Below are 22,827 nucleotides of genomic sequence, written 5' to 3'. Positions count from 1 at the left end.
AACCACCAGTTTGCTACCTTCTGCTAATATATTAAGGAAAAAATGGGATCTGATTATTTGGACTTCAGGAGCAACACAAAGACCCATGTGCAGGCTTGTCAGGCTGTAATTCCCAATCTCAGCATCATTGTTAAGCCCTTAAACTTGGGAGGAAATCGGCTATAATCCCTTCTTTGCCATTCATGTTTGTTGTAGTAGGTGGTTCTCCTCTGAGTGCTATAAATCTAGTCCTAAAAGTGTAACCTTTCCCATGGATTGTGTGAGTCATGTCAGAACCATTCTCAGTCCTGTGAGATGAGCAGTAACATCTGTGTGTGCTGGAAAAGTCACTGCTGACTGAAAGGAGAGCTGCAGTACGTATGGGAGGAGTTTTTGTTCCCTCTGTTAATTTGGACAAGCTTCCTCTTCAGCATCTCCCTCTGTGGTTCCAGCATTGGTCTTCCGAACTCTTTGACTTCTTACGCAGTGCTGGAAATAGGCAACCAAGACTGGGTCCTCTTGGATGGAGCAGGACAAGGTGCAGCTCTACAAAAGGATTTTTAGAGTTGGATCTTGTTCATGGGCTATGTACTTTCTACATCTTGTTTCTGAGAAAAAGCTCAAGACGGTTCCAAAACTTGGCTCAGTTCATGGAAAGGTAGTGTAATTAGTACTGTGGCAAAACTGCACCCCTGTGCAGCAGTCTTACTCTGGTAATCCTCTACATCCTCATGCACACACTACAGTGCCTGCTGGGCAGCAAAGGTGGTGTTATCTTCAGCAGCAGTCGTGGAAAAAACATCATTTTACTAGTGTCATCTTGGTTTCATGGTCTTAATATTTGCGAACTCATTTGCATGGCCCAGATGGTCTCTTGAAAAAAAGAAACTTTGAGTTTGTTACCAGTCAGCAGCTCATTTTCTTGGCTTCACAAGTTTTGGGTGTTGTGCTGTTTTTCTGTGTGACCACCGCTGGCTTGGTGCATGCCCATTTCCTGGCTGCAAACTAGATTTCACTTTTGATTTCCAAGAGAGAGAACACAGGGAATGCCCTGCAATTTAATTCAAGGCTGTGGTTGCAGAAAGATGGATAAGACAGGCAGGTCTTAGTAAGAGACCAGTAAATAAAATGTCGATGTGCTTTAGTTTTGGTGAAACCCAGAGCAAGAAACGCTTGATACCTCTCAAACCTTGGAAAGGTGCCAGGTTCTGCAGCCATGGAGTCAGAGAGTGCAGCAAGGACCCACTGACATGAATATGTTGTTTTGTACTTCCAACAGGTATTGTTTCAGGCTGCTTGAAAACTCATCACAACTACGAGTGTTTTTCACTGCTAGATCTGCAGACACACAGGTTAAAGATTTAATTTCAATAAATCAGTAATGGTAGCTGGAAGGGTTCTACAGTGAACTTGAATTCTATAGCTCCCAACAAAGTAAGTTATGGTTATAACAACAACAAAAGAAAAAAAAAAAAGGTAATATTAATTAAATGGAAATTGTCCTGGTACTTGATCTATTGAAAAGCAGCAGAGCCTGATTAGTAAACTAATAGTGAACACACAGTCAGCCTGACCACAGCAGGCCTATGAGTTAAACTTTAATATAAAGACATTGAACATTTAAAAAGTATCTGGGAACTAAAAGACTTATTTTCTCTTTTTTTAGGTGATACTGTCACTATTGGAGATGTGTCCTTTAAACTCAAAACACCGAAGAACCCAGAATTCGTTCCACAGAACTACAGTAAGAATCTGCTTTCCTTTTGAATGACTTTCAAGCCATTATTCAAAAACCTTTTACTCACTCAAGTCACCGCACTGAAATTTACTGAAATTATCAAAGAAAGATGTTTTGAAAAAGCGTGCAATTTGGGGAAGGCTTTCTCTGCTGAGTTCTTTACTGCACCTCTGGTTCAGCTGGTTATGTAGGAATCTCTTAACTTTGACTATAACTTGTCCTGTTGATTAGTGGGTAAAAGGATTATTTGTGTATATTTAAATATTTCATTCAAAAGGGGTATCATCCAGCAATTACTTCTAAAAATAATACAATAATCTCATTGTTTGGTCATAAACTGTGGCAGTTTAAAGTTGCTGTTCAATCGCAATATGATTATATGTCCTAAGAATTTTCTGCTGTATGGTAGATGTATGGTTTTTCTACTGTGATATTTAGTATTCCCAGATTGTCACGTTATTGTTGTCAGCAAACATACGGATCTTTGAAATTAAGTAAGGTCAAAGAAGGTGTCCTCCCCTGTGATGAGCAAGACTGGTAAACTGGTAGCAATGGACAAGAAGGCTGAGGTACCTACAAAACTTTACAGCTCTTATTTTGTCACATAATTGAGACCAAAATATTTTGTTCTTTTATGTTACCAAATTGATTTTTAACATCTTCGTTGAACCTTGTTACATTTTGCAGAAATGGGTAGGATAGGTACTGTTGGTTACCTTATGTTTGAATGTCTTTGCTTTTCAGGTCTTATGCTAGGTACTTAGCAAGTTCTGTATGAAGTACTCCGTTTTGTGAGTTAATGTAAAATATTCATCTGTTTTGCTGTTGTTGGCAAATGGCTTTTTCTTGGAAGATGATAAAGGTACATAAAATCTGAATGGTTCTTATTTTTCTTTTTATAAGTGAAAACTAAAAATGAGTCATACACGAGATTTTTTTTTTTAATGGGATTTCTGTCATAACTGTGTCTGACATTCTGGAAAGAGGGCACTTATTTTTGCACTGCTTCTTTTATCAGTAAAAATAAACCCTATATTTTTAAAATCTCACTATGCCTGAAAAGCAAGATTGTTTCTTTAATTATATTCTGGAGAAAATACAGCTTTCCATGGTAGTTTAGATCTAAAGTCGAATTGTGAGAATGCATATTAATTTATTTTTCTGTTTTTTTTACATTGAGTTCATGTCAGTGCACTGCTTTTGTTAATGGTTTCTGGAAATTTTATGAAAATGACAATGTACCTTATTGTTTGCTACCTGTATTTATTAACCTTGACAAATCAATTCCTAACATAGCTATTCCAAGACACTTTTTTCAATGACAGCAAATCCTTGTTAAGGCAGGAAAAAGGATGTTCTCTTGCAACACCATGTTGGCTCTGCTGCTCTCTGAAGGTGCAAGTGCATTTGGGAGTTTGGCTGTACTTACTTTACATGCAACTGCAGTGAACTGTGGAATTTCAAACAGAGTGTGGTTTTGTGCCAGGTGTCCTGAGTCTGAGCACCCTCCCCAATGTGTGATCAAAAGTGGCATGCCTGTGTACAAGGTGTTAAGTGATAAATCCTGTTAGTGTTGTCAGTTGCGATATATGGAAGACTAATTATTGTGAGGAGTTTAAACAGAAGGTTTGTGCATGTAATAATGAAATTTAAAAAAAAAAAAAAGTAGCACTAAATGAATTTCTGTGCTTGAAAGGTAGTTGTTTTAATGTTGAGAAAATTGGAGTTATTTCTCTGTACTAGGCTCAGTGGTGCCAGCAGTTTATGTTATTTATTTGTCACCTGAAAGATCAATATTGCTTTAAGAGTAAGATAGCTCTGTGTCCTTCACCCAGGATGGTGTGCACCATGTGCTGAAGCCGGGCCAAGCGTGTTTGTTCAGTTTCTGCTCAAAGTAGGTTCAGATTTGCACTGGAACATTCTTCTTTCTGTTAACTTTAAATCTGAGTGTCAAAGTGCAACACATTACAGAAACAGGATGTATGGCAGGATGGCTGTAATCTTTGCTAACAAAGACTTTTGCCATTACATTTCTTCTTTCCTAGACTAAGGAAAGGTATCTGTGGTCAGAGATGGTGATGATTTCAGCAGTTTGAGTTTTCATGTCAGCTTGCAACTGATCTGCTGCTTGTCTGTTACCAGCTTTCAATCCAGGATTTGAAATAGTGTGGTTTTTGTCAGTAGACGTGTGAATGTTTTACACCATTATCCTTGTTTTGTCTATACCAGGAGTGAGAACAGGGAGACACAGGGATATGGAAACCTACAGCGAAGGTCAGGGTGGAGCTCAGGGCGTTGTGTGCCCTGCTTCTTGTGCCTGAATCCAAATAATTCCTTGTTGGCTGAATCCAAATAATTCCTTAGAGATGCTTGTCCTCCTCGTGCTGGTGACATAGATTCCAGAACCTCTCTGCACACTTTGCTGCAGTAATTAACAACTCTTTTGTTAAAAGGAAAAAAAAAAAAGTAAGCTTTTTTGGATGCCTCATTAAGGTATTTTTGGACATACTTTTAGTTTTCTGGGGCTTGTTCCATCTAGCATAACCATGATGTACAGATAACTCTTTCCTTCACTGTGATTCCTGTCTTGTATATTGAAAAGCAGTCATGATTTTCAGTCTTTTATTTTCTAGACTTATTTTCAATTTCTTTTGATAATTCTTCTTTCTCTTTTCTCTCAGACTGTTTAGTGCTGAACTGAGCTGTTGCGCTCAAAAGCAGACACAATATGTCCCGCCAGTTGGAGTCTGAGTTCTGAGATAACTGCGCTGGCTATGTGTTTCCTTATGAGTTGTACATCCAGCTAAGAATAGTTTCATTTATTCCATGTTTATATATCACTAAGAGAAACTTGGTCTTCTGAATCCCATTCACAGTTCTTTCCAGAAAGCCATTTGGCTTTACATGATTCCTTTATATTCTCTTTTCGTTTATACTCACTTGGAGAAATATGATTTACTTATGAAGAACTTACAGCTTCCTGTGAAGCAATCAACTCAAAGGAATTAATTATAAATGAGTTTACAGGCCCATCCAGGAAATAACTTTCCCCTTTCTGAGCCCCAGCAAAGACTCACAACTTGTTTCCTTACCACCGCAAGAACAAAAATTCTTGGAATGAAGACTGTTTCTATTAAAAATTTATGAGGAAAAATAGTATTTCAGTGCAAACTGTCTGTGATGTAACCACGTTATGAAACTTTGAAACTCTTTGGGCTCTGTGCATCAGAATAAAATTGAAGGAGCAGCAATGTTTTACTTCTGAATTGCTAAATGAAGCCCACATAGAAGTGAGTGCCTCCCTCTTCACTTTGGCCATGCTACCTCCTTCACTGTGTCTTGGACAACTCGCTGTCTTCCCTCATTGTCCCCCAGCCTGAACAAGCTGTGAAATAAGTTACAGAACCAAAGAATCGTGGAATAATTTGAGTTGGATGGGACCGCTAAAGGTCATCTGTTCCTACCCCCCTTCAATGAGCAGAGACATCTAGATCAGGTTGCCCAGAACCACATCCAGCGTGGCCTTGAATGTCTCCAGGGATGATGCATCTATCACCTCTCTGGGCAACCTGTGCCAGGATTTTACCACCCTCATTGTATTACTGAGCTCAGTTTTTTAAACACTTTCAATTTTTGAAATGTGTTTATGATTTTAGACAAAGACGTCCCTCCCTGTCCGCTTCTTCCTCAACTGTATTTTGTGGCAGCTGCCCCCTGTGCTGGATGTACTGCAAATTGCTGTGGGAAGCTAAAGGACCCCTCTGGATAATTGAATGAGAGGGAGATCTTTTTACCTTCATGAACTTTTGCTTCCCCTGATAAAAGGAGCTATTCTCAGTCTCTGAACATGCATTGTAGCAAAAGTTAGGAGTATGCAAAGGTCTTTTTTTTTAATTCTGTTGAAAATTATGTATATTGGTGTCTTTTAAGTGCCTGTTGGTTATTATATGATGACCAAACTAGGGTCATACAGGCACATGAGCTCTAATATATTTCGTACCACATCTGGAGTAGGTATTCTTGGGAATCAGTTCATTTAACTGTGTCTGCACAGTGGGAAGAGGTAGGTAACTCCTTCATTTATGGGATTTCTTCTGTAGGTGGGCCACAAGGACTTGCCAGCAGATACTGTCTGCTATCTCTGGTGAATCTTATGGCTTCATTGAGTGTAGCATGTGCCAAGAATTCAACTATGAGTTGAACTGGAAAATTTCCGAGGCTAGCATAGCCATTTCAGTCTTGGTATTATCAAAAGCTGATTTGTGGCTCTAACAAGAGCAGCTGTTGCATTTGCTTCAAAACCTGTCTACGACATTTTCTTCTCTTACATGGGGATTTCTCCATTCAGCTTCAGCTGCTCACTTTACAAAACAATTGCGCAGATTCTAGTAGGTGTTGTCCTACTTAGCACGTATTACAAAGCAATAGAATGCAGTTTCTTTCACTGGCCATCCTTGATACACAGGAATAGCAAATTGTAGCACCGACTACTCTCCTGCATGTGCCAGATGGTGTCTTTGAGAATACACGGTAGAGGCTTCCTACGCACCATCCTGCAGATTAAGAATGTAGGGCCAGCTACTCAACTACTGCAGATCAGCAAAGTGCTGCTAAACAGATTGTGCAAACCCAGTTTGCATTAGATACTATCTGACTCACGGAATAATTAATAAAAATTGCTGTAATATACATGCTGTTGCTTTTTTCAGCTAATTTCTCGTGTCTTCTAAATGTCATAGAAAATGATTATATGGTGCCTGTAGTAAAGTTAATGTACAGTACTCGAACAGAGAGAAACTTTTGCAAGTCAAGTTAGAGAAAACTTAAAAGCTTTGCAATGCAGATACCATGGTACAAGTAGTCTAAATATATAGAAATAATATACGAAGTACTGTGTATGTGCATCTGTAGTTGCTTTTGAAAAGCATACTGTGTTGTGGAAACAGTTTATGTAGCATGGACTGCGTGTACAAAGAAAATTTTATATTCTGATTTCAGAGGGACATAACTGGGAAACTGAAGGAAGCTTAGTATCTGTAGCCATGTACAGATATTACATGATAGAGCAGAAGGAACTGACAAGTGAAAGCGGCTGTCGTGACAGTTCACCTTAGGGAGTGCTTGCTTTGAATTGTCAGCGTCATTTTTAACAGGCTTCCTTTGAGTTAGTTTGCAGATGGTCAGTGTGCTGACTTTGTGATTGAAAACCTGCATTATAATGGTTCCAACTGTAATCTCTATGTGAGGAGAATGATATGAATGGTGAAGCAGTGAAACCATTTTCTAGGAAATGTATCAATAAGGAATTGTCTTTCGTGTTCTTTTCTCAAAATAAAGCAAAGTTAGGAAATTCTAGGACACTTTTTAAAGTTGCATTTTTCATATGACTGTTTCAAAGTAGATTTCATTGTTTAAACATAATGATGAGACGCTTTAAGTGCCCTGAAATTCCTTAAGGTTTTCAGGGGGATCTTCTTCCGAAGATTTTAGATATTTTTTTTCTTTTTTTTTGAACGCTGTTCGTTCATGTTCTCTTTTACATGGCAGTTTGTCTTGCAGATGCTGCTGAACATTCTTAAATCCTTTTTCTATTTATGGTACTGCTTTTACATCTGACCTGAGATTTTTCTTGAGACCATCCTAAAAATAAAAAAGATAGCTACACATACTAATGTGAATTACACCAGAGGCATTTGTAGTCATGCTGTGTCAAAGCTGGTTTTGCCATGCTCCTAATGCATGATTTTTGACATGAAAGAATTCAGTGTTTCAGCAAGATTTCCAGGCTTATTTGCCCACTTTAAGTAACTTTTTTTTTTTGAGAACAGTTATAGAAATGCACTAAAGGCACATTGGCAAGTTCATACAACAAGTAGAAATAATAATGAATGTGCATTTCAGTAAGATCTCTCTCTTACAATTTTAATGGTTCCTTTAATATAATACTTTCTATTTGTGCAGTGCTTTTCAAATTACCATAGCTGTTCAGTAGTAGAGTTTGGATGGAGTAGTTCTGATGTGATGCATTATCCTTCATTTCACAAAGAATATATGTCATAGGAACTTTCTTAATTTTCTTGAAAATCTCATAGAAAGGAACATGTTATTCTGTGAGGAATTTATTTGCATGTGGCCTGTGACGTGTGGTACATGTGATGTGCATTGCTGGAAAACAGTATAGCAGCGAAGAAGAAGAAAATATTTCACATTCATAGGATCTTACCATAAGAGATATGAAAATTAATCCTGGGCATGCTAATGACAGTTGTTTAGAAAGCAAAGCAAAAAAGCAAACCTGAAATGTTTATTTACAATTAATCTGATAATCCTAATGCATAGATTGCTCACCTACATGTGTATGCTATTCCAGGTCATATTGGTGGTAAGGATATAGTAGATTTCTCTGGACATAGAAGATGATTTCAAATGGTTCTCCTGAGTACCAGACCAAAACTTTCAGTTAAAAATTTTTATAAAATCTTCCTTAGCCAACTTTATGCTTGAAAAATCTTCCTTGAATCTCATGCAGTCATTTAGTACTGTTTCTGTGATCTTACAAAAATGAATTTTAATGCTGGTATACCAAGATTCAACAGTGAACCAAAACCCCTCAGAACTGAGGGGCACTATTGCTTGCCATCCTTAACTCTGCCCCACACGTACTGCTTTCCTGAGATGGAAATCCGATGTAGAACCAAGGCTTGTTTTTTAAAATTCTGGCTTCTAATTACAATCAGCAATCACACTGAAAAAAAAGTAAATAACTAACTAATAATTTGAAGATTTTATCACCTCTTGCTTCTTTCTTACGGCATTTCAGTATCCCAGGCACTAGCCTTGAGGCTCCAGCTTCAAACCCCATCATTTGTCTTGTCAGATTATCCTGAAAGCAACCATATACATACATGCATACATATATCCTCCTCTGGCTTGCTTGTGTTCTCCTTCTCCTCCTGCACTAGTGCTTCAGAATGGTTTGGGTTGGAAGAGACCTTAAAGATCATCTGGTTCCACCCTCACCCTTCCCGCCATGGGCAGGGATGCCTCCCACTAGACCAGGTTGCTCCAACCTAGCCTTGAACACTGCCAGGGATGGAGCATTCACAACTTCTCTGGGTAGCCTGTTCCAGTGCCTCACCACCCTCACAGCAAAGAACTTCTTCCTTATATCTAACCTAAACCTCCCCTGTTTAAGTTTAAACCCATTACCCCTCGTCCTATTGCTACTGTCCCTGATGAAGAGTCCCTCTCTGGCATCCTTGTAGGCCTCCTTCAGATACTGGAAGGCTGCTATGAGGTCTCCACACAGCTTCTCTTCTCCAGGCTGAACAGCTCCAATTTTCTTCGCCTGTCTTCATATGGGAGGTGCTTTTTCACTTGTATCCGTGAAAGAGCCAGGGTTTGCTTGGAGGGGTATGTGAAGGACTGTTCTGGAGGCAGAGTGATGTATGGCAACAGGAACGGTGCCTCTCCTTCAGTGTGCTCTTTCTGCATGATGCTTTCCAGTGCTGCCAACATTTGTGTGCATGTAGTAAACGTTTTAGTTTAATTATAATCAGGTTATTGCTTTTTAAATAGTAAGGGTATGGTATACTTAATAGAAATAAATGGATCTGCTTTGAGTTGTTTTTTATGATGATTTTGGAAGTTGTGTGGTATTGATGTAGTGATATTGCAAGGTTTGCATTTCCTTGATAATTTAATTCTGTGTTTTATTGTGTCAAAATGTAAACAGGAATGTAGTTGTCTTTTATGAATAGAACAAATGAAATATGTCCCTGAACATTACTCTTAGTCTGATGCAAGCACAGTATTTTTAAGTTCATGAGTCACAGAAGCACTGGGATATAGGCTGGATAAATCTTTTAAAAATTATTAATAATGTAACTTCATTATATTAACTGATGCTAAGAAGTCCACTCAACATTGGGTAATAAAAACAGTCTCTGCTTTGATCAGTTTAATGTGAAATGAGAATCAACAGCTTTTTTTTTTCCTGGTTTTTATTGGGTTGTTTTTTTGAAGAATGAAGTTGGGCAGAGAAAAAGGCAATGGGTAAGACAGGTATATAAACTTTATGTAAATTGAGTAGTCTATATATAACTGTGTGTGGGATTCCCTGCTTTTCAGCTGTCCAGCTTTAGGGCAGCGTATTTTTGTGTCTGTTTTATTTTTGGAAATAAGAACAAAAAAATGTGTGAATGGCCAGGTATCTTAATACTTTTCAGAATTAAATAATGCATTCTTGTCTTTGTGTTTCAAAGTGACAGATTCTTTGGCCCAGGCCATAGTCCACCATTTAAGATGGATAATGCAGAAAGATCTTCTTGGCCAAGATGTCTTTCTTATTGGTCCTCCTGGGCCTCTCCGGCGATCTATTGCCATGCAATATCTGGTAAGTATGTTGGTTTAAATTCTTGGAGACAGTCATTAATGTCAGTTAGTCATTTCTCTGTTAGCCAAATGGTTAAAGATAGATTCAGAGCAGCCCTGCAGAAAAGGACTTGGGGGTGTTGGTTGACGAGAAGCTTAACATGAGCCGGCAGTGTGCGCTTGCAGCCCAGAAAGCCAACCGTATCCTGGGCTGCATCAAAAGAAGCGTGACCAGCAGGTCGAAGGAGGTGATCCTGCCCCTCTACTCTGCTCTTGTGAGACCCCACTTGGAGTACTGCGTACAGTTCTGGTGTCCTCAACATAAAAAGGACATGGAGCTGTTGGAGTGAGTCCAGAGGAGGGCCACGAGGATGATAAGAGGGCTGGAGCACCTCCCATATGAAGACAGGCTGAGAAAGTTGGGGCTGTTCAGCCTGGAGAAGAGAAGGCTGCGTGGTGACCTCATAGCAGCCTTCCAGTATCTGAAGGGGGTCTACAAGGATGCTGGGGAGGGACTCTTCCTTAGGGACTGTAGTGGTAGGACAAGGGGTAACGGGTTCAAACTTAAACAGAGGAAGTTTAGATTAGATATAAGGAAGAAGTTCTTTACAGTGAGGGTGGTGAAGCACTGGAATGGGTTGCCCAGGGAGGTTGTGGATGCTCCATCCCTGGCAGTGTTCAAGGCCAGGTTGGACAGAGCCTTGAGCCACATGGTTTAGGGCAAGGTGTCCCTGCCCATGGCAGGGGGGTTGGAACTAGATGATCTTAAGGTCCTTTCCAACCCTTACGATTCTATGATTCTATGATTCTATAGTCCTAGAAAATCTTAGAGCAAGCTACTTAGGAGGTAAATAAGTTTTTCCATAAATGTGCTTTCCAAAGTTCAGGTTTTGTTATGGAAGAATAGAAAGTACAAACATTTTAATACATGTTTTTCTGCTTAAACTCCAGGGGAAAAGAAAAAAAAAAGAGTTGGAAAACTGTGTTACCATATGCTATCACAAATGGAGAAACAGTTTGTTCTAGGCATTATGTATGTTAGAAGATGAAGATATCTGCCTACTGTTACAGACAACAAATCATTTTTGCATCATTATATAAAAAAAGAAATGAACGAAGGGATTTGGGAGAGGAGTGTTCTGAATAACATTTGGGAACAGTTATCATGAGTGATTAGAAAGAGTAGATGTGTGTATGATCCTCTCTTGGAATGTGGGAAGGACTTGCCTACGTCCATCTGTGTGAACCATGGCAGCACCATGTGCAAAATTTCACTTTTAGATTGTTGGTGCCCTTAAATTCAGGAAGATCAGGAAGAGGGGTTGTCTGCCCCAAAAGGTCGTGTGAGTAGGACTTTTGTCTGCCATGAGCTCTATCTGGAATCTGGTTGGGCAGAAGGGTAACAAATGGAGGTGTATAAACAGTTGTCACAAAGATCAGCCATTCTTTTAAAAATCAAAAGATATTGCTTCAAAGACTTAACTCTCAGGCGTAAAGCATACAGGAGAAAGCTGCAAGATTCTGAACTTTGTAAAGGAGAGCAAAGATTTCTTAATTCAGCAAACTAGATGTACTACTTGATAGCTTGATGAATTCCTTAAAATAAATGAGAAGAGCTTGGTATAACCTGAAAAGAGGACTTAGGGAACACCTGATATCCATGCATCAGATGTAGAATGTGTCTTCTTATTTATACCACTGTTTGTATGAGCTATATGAGCTCTATAAGAAAGGCTGCAGCTTACTGTTTCATTGCCATGCCAAACAATCACGTGAAGGCTGGTCTTTGCATGTGAGCTGATACATGCTGTGGTTTCTTTAATGAAGCTATGTAAACCTGGAAAACATATCTGCCATTGCTGAAAGCTACTACTATGTGTTTATAGATAGAGCTGTTTGTCAAAGAAAACACTCTTGTATCTCACCTTCTGGGGTTTTTTTTCCTTTAATTATAAGAAAGTAGTTGCATCTGTCTGCAGCATAAAGGAAGGGGTGGCTTTGTAACCACTAGGCACTGAAAAAGTGGAAAGGAAATAATTTTCATGGGTTTTTTCTGCTTGATTTTTTTCATACAACTATAGTTAAAAACTGTCTCTTAAAAGAGATCTGTTAAATACATCATACCTTTAGTTGAGAGTAAGGGCTAAGAGCATTTCAGCATGAATCCATTTCCCAACAGAACACATGATAACCCAGATATGGAAGTAGCAGGAACATCAGGTATAAATACATAGTTTGGGGTTTTTTCCCTTTTAGACAGAGAATTCTAAGTATATCTCATACTGAATCAAAATAAAGAAAACAATAAGCCAAGGGTTCTCATTTTTTAACTATAGTTTTACAGATGCAGGCTGCATCTCATGACATGGAAGGGAGAGATGATGAGAATAATATAGCGTACTGGCAAAGCATGTACAGATAGTAATCACAACTGTGTCACAGCGTAAGTGTTAATGAACAGTGAAACTTGAAGCTTGTCAATCTTTTATGGAAAACTTCTGGTTTTCATTCATGATTTGCAAATGCTGATTGTTTTTTAGAGTCTAAGTTCTAGAAGGTGAACTTACAGATTGTTACAGATGTTCAGTGGAAAGAATACATAGCTGGTTATCATGTTTTAGAACAGGTGTGGGGAAAATAAAAGTTTATTGAGCAGAAATTCAAACCATTTTGTTTAAGGTAGAAGACACTGTAAACATTTTAAAAATGAGAGATATAGATTTTGTTCAGAGTTATTTCAGATCACTGTGCTGCTGCCTAGAGCTCTTTTGTACAATTATACCACTAGGCCTGTTGTTAAAGTTCACTTGCTGGGGTTATAGTCTTATTTTCGTATTAACTTTAGACTATTGTCCACAGGAGCTAACAAAGCGGGAGGTTGAATATATCGCCCTGTCGAGGGACACCACAGAAACTGACCTCAAACAGCGACGGGAGATCCGAGATGGCAGTGCTTTTTATCTTGATCAGGCAAGTTGCAGTCACATACCGCCCAATTATTGTTTACAAGTAGTAAAGAGTAAAGAAGTCATGGTTTAGATGAAAAATTAGTATGTGGATTGCAGACTGACATGTTTCTGGTGTCATATAACATACTTGATCTCATTATTAATGAAAAATCTTATCTTTACCCAAATCCAAGGTAATTCTGTCTCTTCCAGGGTGCTACAGGGTTGATTTAGGCAGACTATTTTTGATATGCTTCTGTAACGGGGAGTGAGATCCATTCTGTGCAAGTTAGATAAGCACTTCTCTTGGTTTTCGCTTCCCTAACACTTGTAGCACATTAGATGTATTCCTGAAATGAATCTTCTGATCTCGGTTCAGTGAAAAAGAATCCAGTTCATGTATTTTAACACTGCTCTGTGTTGTGAAACCCAAGCACAGTAAATGGAGACAATTGGGAGATTTGATTTGAAAGCTCACTGCCAATCTGAACTTAAATAATGATTTAAACATTCCTGCCATCACTATTGCCCCAACCCATTACCTGATTTAGTACAACCATAGAGTGACTTAGTTTAGGTAAGTTTTCTCTTCGTAAGTTACCAATGGCACGTCTCCCTTTTGATTGTGCAGGTAAAATATACACTTCATTTAGAATGTCTGTTTTCCTAGATACCTAAAATTTATATACAAGTTAGGTTTCTAACTAAATAGGGTGAGTCAGTTCCTCTGATGTAGTGTGAATCTAAATGTGTTATCTGAAACAGTTTTCAGTTGGTGATGCTATAGAGGTTAATGATATAAGCATTATATGAGTGATTTGTGGGTGGAGGGGCAGATGGGATCAGGAGAGGAAAGAGAACCTGAAGGTTTTGTTTTCTGTTTTAAAGAAACATTTTCCTTCCCTCCTCCCCTTCTTTTTAAATTGCCAATGTTCTCTTTTTCAGCCTCCAAACTTCAAAGAAACCTTTAAATAGATTTTCTTGAAACCACGATAAATGGCTTTGAGCAATGGAAGATCCTCAGAATAAAGGATAACAACTAATCTAAATTTTTTTTGCTTACTTCTTGGACTTCGAATTATGTCATGCTTATCTGGAAATATGAGGGTTGCACAATAGGAGATAATTTAAAGCACTGTACTATGGATTAGGGCTGTAAATGGCCTCTCATTTACCAGAGGATAAGAGCATCTGTGTAGGCTGTAGGGTTAACTCACTAACTCATATTAACTCCATAACTGCTGTTATGGACAGCCTTATCCTCATGCTTGCTACAGGATAGTCAAGGTAATTTACCCCTGGTGTAAGAGCATTAGTTAACTAACATTTTATAAAAGCCACAGTATCAGGGAATATAAGAAGCTCGCCAAGATGTGAGATGGTCTGTGTTAACCTTGTATTTGCCTAAAGACTGTGATCCCAATGTAAGAATGAGGCAGCTTGCTTCACTTTGTACAAGCTATTTTGAGTGATCACACTCCAGTAAGAACACTATAGGAAGATTAGTCTGCTAAGGTAAAGGTCAAAAATTGCCTTTCTTCCTCAGTCTGTTAGAAATTTTCAGTTAAAAGGTTTTTTACCAGAATCAAGAGCAGACAACAACAATACTTCAGAGCAAGACTTTCCTTTATCGAGATACCAAAGTACTAGAATTGGTCGGAATCACGGTGTCTTGCCTCAGCTCATGTGTTACTCATCATATATGTAACCAATGTATGTTTAAGCTCTAAACAGAAAAGAAGAAATCATTGATATTTAGATGAGAACTTTTAAAATTCTGGAAGCATGGAAGATGTTATAGATAGTGATGCTCCAGCTAAGTTTTCTAACCCTACATTTTAGTTAAAACACATACAGAATTACATTTGAAACTATCACGCATCTCATTATCGCTTAATGATAAAAGGTAATAAAGTTTTACACTAGGGTTTGAATTTTATTTAGTTCATTTAATGATTTTCAGGTTTGCAGATGGCTGTACCAATTCAGAACATTACAGAAGGGAGGCACTACTTCCTTAAACCCCAGACCATGGGATTTCAAGACAGAGAAGGCTATCAGTAGGTAGTCTTAACAAAATATTTCCAAAAGAGCGTGGATTGCTTCTATTGCTATAGGTGAGCTAAAGAGAAGGTAAACTCATACAGGTGACTAAAGATATAGGGTATGCTTTTCAGATTTACATACCATTTCCCTTCCTGTGGAATCTCATGCTTGCTCTTCATGACACCCAAGAGAAGACAGCAAAACTTGAAAGTCTGGTTTCCAGAACATCCACTGTATGAATTCTGTAGGTCAAGTAAAACTTAGCTTCTTTACGATAGATGAGGATCTTGGCATGCAAGTCATAATATAGTAATGTAGTTATCTCACACTTTGAGTATATATTCTGTGATTCTATGATTCCATGATTCTGTGGTTTAATAGAGACAGATTAAATAGTGTAAATTGATATCTCAGAGGTTTCAAAACATCTGATCTGTTTTAACATGAAGTTACTTAATATGATTGCAGTTAGTTATTTAAGATAGATTTGGAAGATAGTAATTTGGAAGCAGTGAGTAAAATTCTATATTGAAATTAATATTGAAGGGCCAGTGTATCAAATATCCTTGCATACTAGCATTTCTTACTACTAGAGTGAATCAAATGGGAGGATATGGAGTTAGGAAGTTAGAAAAGATAGCTGATGAGGAGAGAAAAAAAAAAAAAGGGGGCATTTCCATCAGAAATAGGGGACCATTAAAATAAAGGTAGCCACCAAATTATTTAATTCATTCCCAGTTAAAATAATGTCAATAAAGGACTTAAAATGGGGTAATGGTGAATTATTTGTTTTCATTCAGTTACTAAGAGCAGAAAATTCCATTTTCTTGTGTTTACCTTGGGCCATTAATTTTGGTTTTCAGCTGTTAATTCACTGTTAAAAGCTTCAGAAATGTCATTACTGCTGTTATTGAGACATTAAGTAACCTCTTGGTTTTATTCTGTAATTTATTGCATGGGTTAATTATATTGTGTATCAAGTAATTACTTAGAATTAGTTTATATTACTTAAACATTTAAATGGCAGATTCAAATTTTGCTTTTATTGCTGGAAGAGGTTGTCTTTCAGAGTGGATTTCTGTTTCTGTAACTCTTTGTAGTTGAGCCATCAACTTCATTGAACCAGTATGGAGATTCTATTATCATTCTATTATATTTTCAAAAATTAAGGAATTAGATTTTGTATTATTATGTGTCCCCCCACTTTTCTTTTTTTTTTTTTTCCTCATTTCTGATGCAGTTTTGCTTTTTATTGTGTGTGAAGAATTATAAAAGGTTTAAACCTCTGGTTTAAACTCTTACTACTGCAGCCATCATTATTTATTACATCTAAGGAAATCCTACATCATTTTAATGTAGTGGCTACAATTGGGAGAGTAGCTAAGCCAGATCATTAGTGCTCGAGAGGTGTATTGCTCCAGGATTGTACCTCAAAACATATTGCTTGGAATGCTCAGTTTGTTTACCCTGCATCTTTCAGCTTTTGCATTAAACAAGCTTTCCAAAAATGAATCACTTAATATAGTCTCAGTCTTTTGTGTTTGGGGCAATCAAACTAACTGAGGTTGGAATAAGTAGAAAAATGTCATATGGTATGTGCTGAAAAATGACAGATACTATCTCATGTTTTGGAAGAATTGCTGATTAAGCTGGATCTACTGAGTGGGTACGTATGTATATCACTGTCATTTCTGTAGGTACAGAATTAGACTCAGTTTTGGTGTATCTTTGAGCTATGTGAACATACTCATTTTAATAGATTACTTGTGCATCCCTAACCTCACTAGCATCCAAAGTTATACAATGATAAAATATGAAATTGATTGTCAAGGTACCAGAAGAATTATCTTCTACCATGGCTTGAAAGACTTCATGTAGTAATCAATTAAACACTCAAAGTGACAGAAATGACAGCTTAAATTATCCTGTCTGTTAAATGAACATGATATGAAATCCCCTGGAGTAGCACTGCACAGACTTGAGTTTGGTTTCTTTTAATCAAAAAAGATTAGAAAGAGAATTATAAAATGAGACATGAGATTAATTGAATGAAATTATAATTGTATTTGAGAGTGTGTGTGTATTCATATGTATATACGTTTGTGTGTACGTATAAAAAAATTTTTCTATACCGTAGAAAAGAGATGGATAAGAATAATTCGCCGTATAAAAAAATTAACCAGTGAGTGCAAATTATATAATTATTTGGCTTATTAACTTAGTACTTTGGAGGTGACAGTGGGTTTTTGACAAACTGGTGAGTTAGCCACAGGAAAGGCACTGTCAGAAGGTAAAACTTAGTTGACTGTCACTGCAGTATCCTTCTGTCTAGCATAGGGAGCTAGATAGCAAAGTCTGTAGAAAGAAGAGGCAAGCAATGCAGTGCTTCAGAAGTGTGAATGTTACTATTAATTTTCTATTTCTATCCAACATTGCACGGAAGAGGGAAATATTAGGTAAAAACCATCAGTATTTGCATGAAGTTAATCTTTATTGGTGTTGACATGGTATATCTTGAATCTAAAAAGAAAATGCATAAGAACCCCTGTAGAGTAGCCTCTTAATTCGTAGAAGTGATTTTATTTTAATCGTTTGCGATACTTCTTTTATATTTCTAAATGTGTCAGCATTTAACTGGATGTGTTAGGTTAGCAGTTCAGACTCTGGTATCTTGTTTTGATGTAGAGGGCGTATAGATGAATGTCTGTGATAGAATGTGAGGAACATTAGGGCTGTGTATTTATAATTCCTTATAGATTTAAATCAAAGGTGTAGGGTTCTTTTTTCTTATGTCTGTGTTTCTGTTCATAGAATCATAGAATGGTTTGGGTTAAAAGCGACCTTAAAAATTATCCAACTCCCCTGTCATGGGCAGGAACACCTGCCACTAGATCAGGTTGCTCAAAGCCGTGTCCAACCTGGCCTGTTACAGATATATATTCTATTTCCTTTTCAGCTAGTATTTGCTACAATGCAGGAAGGGGCAATACTTTGTTAAATGTGGGGTCATAACATTCATAAGCAATATAGACATGATGGATGATGCTCTGAATTGAAGTGATTTACAAGTAACTTCATAATTTTTAGATATCTGTCAAGTACTTAATTTCCTTTGTATTCTGATACTCATCAGGAAGAAACATTTAAATAACCCATCTCTCTTAGTCTTGTCCAGAAGACAAGAGTTGTATAGAATGAAGATAAAACCCCCTAAGTTTCTTTGCAGATACTTGCACTGGTGAACCTCTTCAGAAACTCAGATTCCCTGCACCTGGGCCTGGCTCTCTGCCCAAGACACAAAATGTTTTATGTCTGATGTAAATATATTGTTGTACTGACATAGTTGGTGTAAAGCAGCTAAAATTGACTGACCTTGCCTGGGTCGAACATAATACAGTTTGAAGGCATTGTTGTGAAAATACCTGAAAGTGTTGTTAGGGGGAGGGGTGATGGAAATAAAACAGATCATTTGGCATGTGGTAGTTCAAAAAAGGAAAAGAAAAAAAAATCATATGGAGGAAGCTGAAATCAATGACTATGAAATGAGACTGTTCCAGTTCTTGTCACATTAACGTATTTATGATCTTATCACATGTTGATTGACTTCCTAGGGTAAACTTGCCTAGCCTAGTTTTCTGATTCAAACCTCCAATAAATTCAGGTTGTTTCTTTTTTAGTTGCTTTTAATTCTGTGCCGTGGTGTTGCATCATGAATTAGGTTCTAACCAGTTCATGCCATTCTTCCTCACTGAAATGTTAACTACTGCAGACAGTTGGAGTCTCTCTGGATACTAACGTGGCTGACAGTGCTCTTGTATACTGCAGTTTGTCTGTCATCATTGTGATTTGATTTGGTTTGGTTTTGTTTTGTTTTTGTAATAAAAATTGAGTGAATAACAGTATTTAAATGCAACCTGCCCTCTAATTTTCCTAACCTCGCAGGGGAAAATCAGCCATAAAACCCACCCAGAAAACACTTGATTAACTCAGCAGGGAGGTAGGCTGAACAGTGAAGATGTAGCCTCCACCCCCTTCCTTTACAGAGGGAGAAAAACATTGAATTATTTAGTTCTTAAGTTACTTTTCTAATTTGACTAACCACATTAGTTACTATTACATTGATTTTAATAAAACTAGAAGATCACATTTGGAATATGTAATTCAGTATATTTGTGGCTGACGTTCGTAGAATCAAAGAATGGTTTAGGTTAGAAGGGACCTTAAAGATCATCTAGTTCCAACCCTCTGCCATGGGCAGGGACACCTTTCGCTAGACCAGGTTGCTCAAAGCCCCGTCCAGCCTGGCCTTGAACACTTCCAGGGATGGGGCAGCCACAGCTTTGCTGGGCAACCTGTTCTAGTGCCTTACCACCATCATAGTGAAAAATTTCTTCCTTAAGCCTAACCCTCTTCCAGTTTAAACCCATTCCTCCTTGTCCTGTCACTACATGCCCTTGTAAAAAGTTCCTCTTTTCATAGGACCCCTTTAGGCACTGGAAGGCTGCTCTAAGGTCTCCCCTGAGCCTTCTCTTCTCCAGGCTGAACAACCCCAACTCTCTCAGCCTGTCTTCAAAGGAGAGGTGCTCGAGCCCTCTGAGCATCTTCATGGCCCTCCTCTGGACTCATTCCAACAGGTCCTTGTTCTTACGTTGCGGTCCCCAGAGCTGAATGCAGAAGTCAATCCAGGCGGGGTCTCAGGAGAGCAAAGCAGTGGGGAAAAATCACCTCCTTTGACATGCTGGTCAACATCCTTTTGATGCAGCCCAGCATACAGTTGGCTTTCTGGGCTGCAAGTGCGTGCTGCCTGCTCATGTTATGCTTCTCATCAACTAACACCTCCAAATCCTTCTCCTCAGGGCTGCTCTCAATCCATTTTCCACCCAGACTGTTTGTGCTTGGGGTTGACCTAACCCAGGTGTAGGACCTTGTTGAATTTCATGAGGTTTGTACTCCCCACCTCTCAAGCCTGTCAAAGTCCCTCTGTATGACATCCCTTCCCTCCAGCATGTTGACCGCACCACACAGCTTGGTGTCATTGGCAAACTTACTGAGGGTGCACTCAATCCCACTGTCTGTGTAGTAATTGTAAAATGCAAAACTAGTTATCATCATCTACAGAGTGGAAGATTTTGTAACAAAAAACAGAATACATATTTTAGATGAATAGTAGGTCTGTTTGTAATCTCAACTTTGAATGGCATTACGCATTGAAACTTTTTTATTAAATATGTATTTTTTTAAGAAAGTAGTACAAGATTTTACAAATATTTAAGGAAAATACAGTAGCAAGTTTTTATCAAAATTTACATTATTGCTTTGGAATTGTTTGAACATGGCTTTTAATAGCCCTTTATCTTACTACTTAATTTTTGACAATACTTTGATTTTGGAGGAAGTATGTTACCAGTTCAGTCCATTAAATAGTCATCCATTTCAGCACTGCTCAGCAGCTTTCTTGTTTGCTCAACTCATGAGGGAAAACAATAATTGAGGAATTAAGAGGCTTTAAACCCAAACAAATATCTTGAAAGATATTCTTTGGTAGAGGCATACCATTAGACATGCTGTTTACAGATAATTTTAAAATCTAGCAAAGTAGGTTCCCTGATAGGATACAGCCGTATATGCTTCACTGCCCTCAACATCTGTTTCTACATCTATCTTTAAATTCCTGGGTAATCTGTTATTTCCACATAAGTATTATAAAACATTTGATGATTTTATTAGTTCTGTTGCATCTTCTTAAAAGAATAACCTGAAGTGCTTACAGTAAATTACAAGTCTTGGTCAATGTCCTCTTCCTTTCTTGGTAAAATGAGGAGTAAAATGCATATTCTGCATCTCTGCAATTTCTTTTCCTTGTATTGTTTACTTGTTGGTTAGTTTTAATTATTTAAATTTGAAAAATTTCATGAGTTGTATTTGACCCATGAAATTTAGAACATACCCAGTTCCTCTGAGTTTTGTCATATTTGGTAGCTTGGTAGGTCACAGGGACTCAAATTAACGTCCATCTCCCATCCCTGGAAGACAGGCTGCACCTTGGCTTTAATAGTCCAAGTTCTGTTAGGCTGCTGCAGCCAGTCAGCATCAGTTAGCTCAAAACCAGGCAAAGTTTTGTGTTGGCTTTACCAGCTGGTTGTTAAGGATCTCTCTTCAAGAGACATCTGGACATTACATTGTTGGGATGTTTATGAGATACAGGTGGGAATGGAAAGGCTTGGGTGGATGAATTTGCGTGGGATATTCTGCGGATGGTGGGAACAAGATACTGCATTGGAAGGGACATCTGAAATGTAGGCTGCAGATGTAGGGAAACCTTACCTCATTAGTTCTCATGTTCACTGAGATACTTGTACTGTTGTTTTTCCACATTGTAGTTATGGTTGCTGTGCTTGAGATGCCATTACAGGGATCCAGTTTTCATAACACGGGCAAGTAATCTTCTTAAAAAAAACACCAAACTTGAGGTAGCTTCTGAAAAAGAGACAATTACTGATTACTGTTGAGCAATTTCTAGCAATTTTAATACAGTTCTGCAATGTAGCCTGTATGTTGTACTCGGAATGATGCCTAGATCTAAAAAATTAAAGCCCTTCAGAGTTCCCTGAGAACTTGCCTCATGGATTTCAGGGCAACCAGAGCTTTCTGGTTTCTAATAAGCATTTTCAGAGAGAAGAGAACTACCATTTCAATTCTGGTATTTTAAACTATTGTGCTTTTAAAAACTATTTTGATTAGCTTTATGAAAATGTCCTCCTTTCTCTGGTGTTTGTGCATTTTGGTATGTGCGTTGTGGTGAGTTTTTCTCTGTCCTTCTACCCTTTCTGACACTGTATAACTTTATCCATGTGTTTATATACTTTGATTTATGTCAAAATTGGGTTTTACAACTTCCTGGTTTTGTTGTCTTTTGCACTGCTCAAGTGGAGGAGCTCACTGTGGTTCAGCTACAGAAAAGGCAATGAAAGTCTGCATAGGGTTGTCTTGTTCCTAAGGTGTTTTGTCTTTAAAGATAAAAATATGTTTTTGTAGGTGCAGTGTGAAACCAGGTTAAGCACTCTTCATTATGTATTTGTTGCATAAAGCCATTACTTTGAGAGCAGCTACGCTGTGTGACAGGTTTCTGCTCCCAGCCTGCAGTAGCTGCAGGTATTCCTTGGAGCAGGTATCCAGGTTACCATCCTTCCAGAGCCCTAGGAGCATGGGCGGAAGGCAGCAGCGTCTGTCCTCCTCTGATGAGCAAAATAGTCCCTTGCTGCAGTTACAGTAAATCTGAAAGTAAACATTTAACAAATTTCCCTTGGCCTTTTAACAGGAATTAATACTTTTTCCCCTTGGCCTTTTAACAGGAATTAATACTTTTAATCTCAGGTTTATCATTAGGGTTGCACAATATAAGCCCCTCTTTCAAATTGTGTTTTATGTTAAACATTCGAGGCTAGTGAGAGAGAGAGGCAGTGCAGCTATTTCTAAATTTTCATTATAGAATTATGAATATTCCTTTCTTGGAAGCGTTTTTAAAAAACAATATTCAGTGTCAGATTGCAAACTTTTACTTTCTTTCCTCTGATTTTTTTGTATGCGTTTTAGTTTCCATACCAATCCATCAATACGCAGATAAAACTGAAATAATGATTCAGAGGATGCTTTGTAGTATGCCTAGTTTGTTGCAAAAAACCTCATTACTCATTATGAACCAGAATGCAGAAGTACTGTAGTTTTGCCAGAGATATGTAGCTG

At 38.0% G+C, this 22,827-nt stretch overlaps 1 protein-coding gene across 4 annotated transcripts in view; it reads left to right on the top strand.

The window, feature by feature from the left end:
* VWA8 (von Willebrand factor A domain containing 8) overlaps positions 1-22,827 on the top strand; it is a 173,664-nt gene that overhangs the window by 8,036 nt on the left and 142,801 nt on the right. For all 4 annotated transcript variants that reach the window (XM_030475494.1, XM_030475503.1, XM_030475521.1 and 1 more), the window contains exons 2-4: positions 1,646-1,723; positions 9,982-10,112; positions 12,950-13,060. In XM_030475494.1, coding sequence (XP_030331354.1) covers positions 1,646-1,723; positions 9,982-10,112; positions 12,950-13,060 — 320 coding nt within the window. The remainder of the gene's footprint in view (positions 1-1,645; positions 1,724-9,981; positions 10,113-12,949; positions 13,061-22,827) is intronic.

Source organism: Strigops habroptila, chromosome 2, assembly GCF_004027225.2.
Source record: "Strigops habroptila isolate Jane chromosome 2, bStrHab1.2.pri, whole genome shotgun sequence".
Lineage (NCBI taxonomy): Eukaryota > Metazoa > Chordata > Aves > Psittaciformes > Psittacidae > Strigops > Strigops habroptila.
The sequence above is the reverse complement of the archived record's forward strand: the minus strand, read 5'-3'. Positions and strand labels throughout refer to the sequence as shown.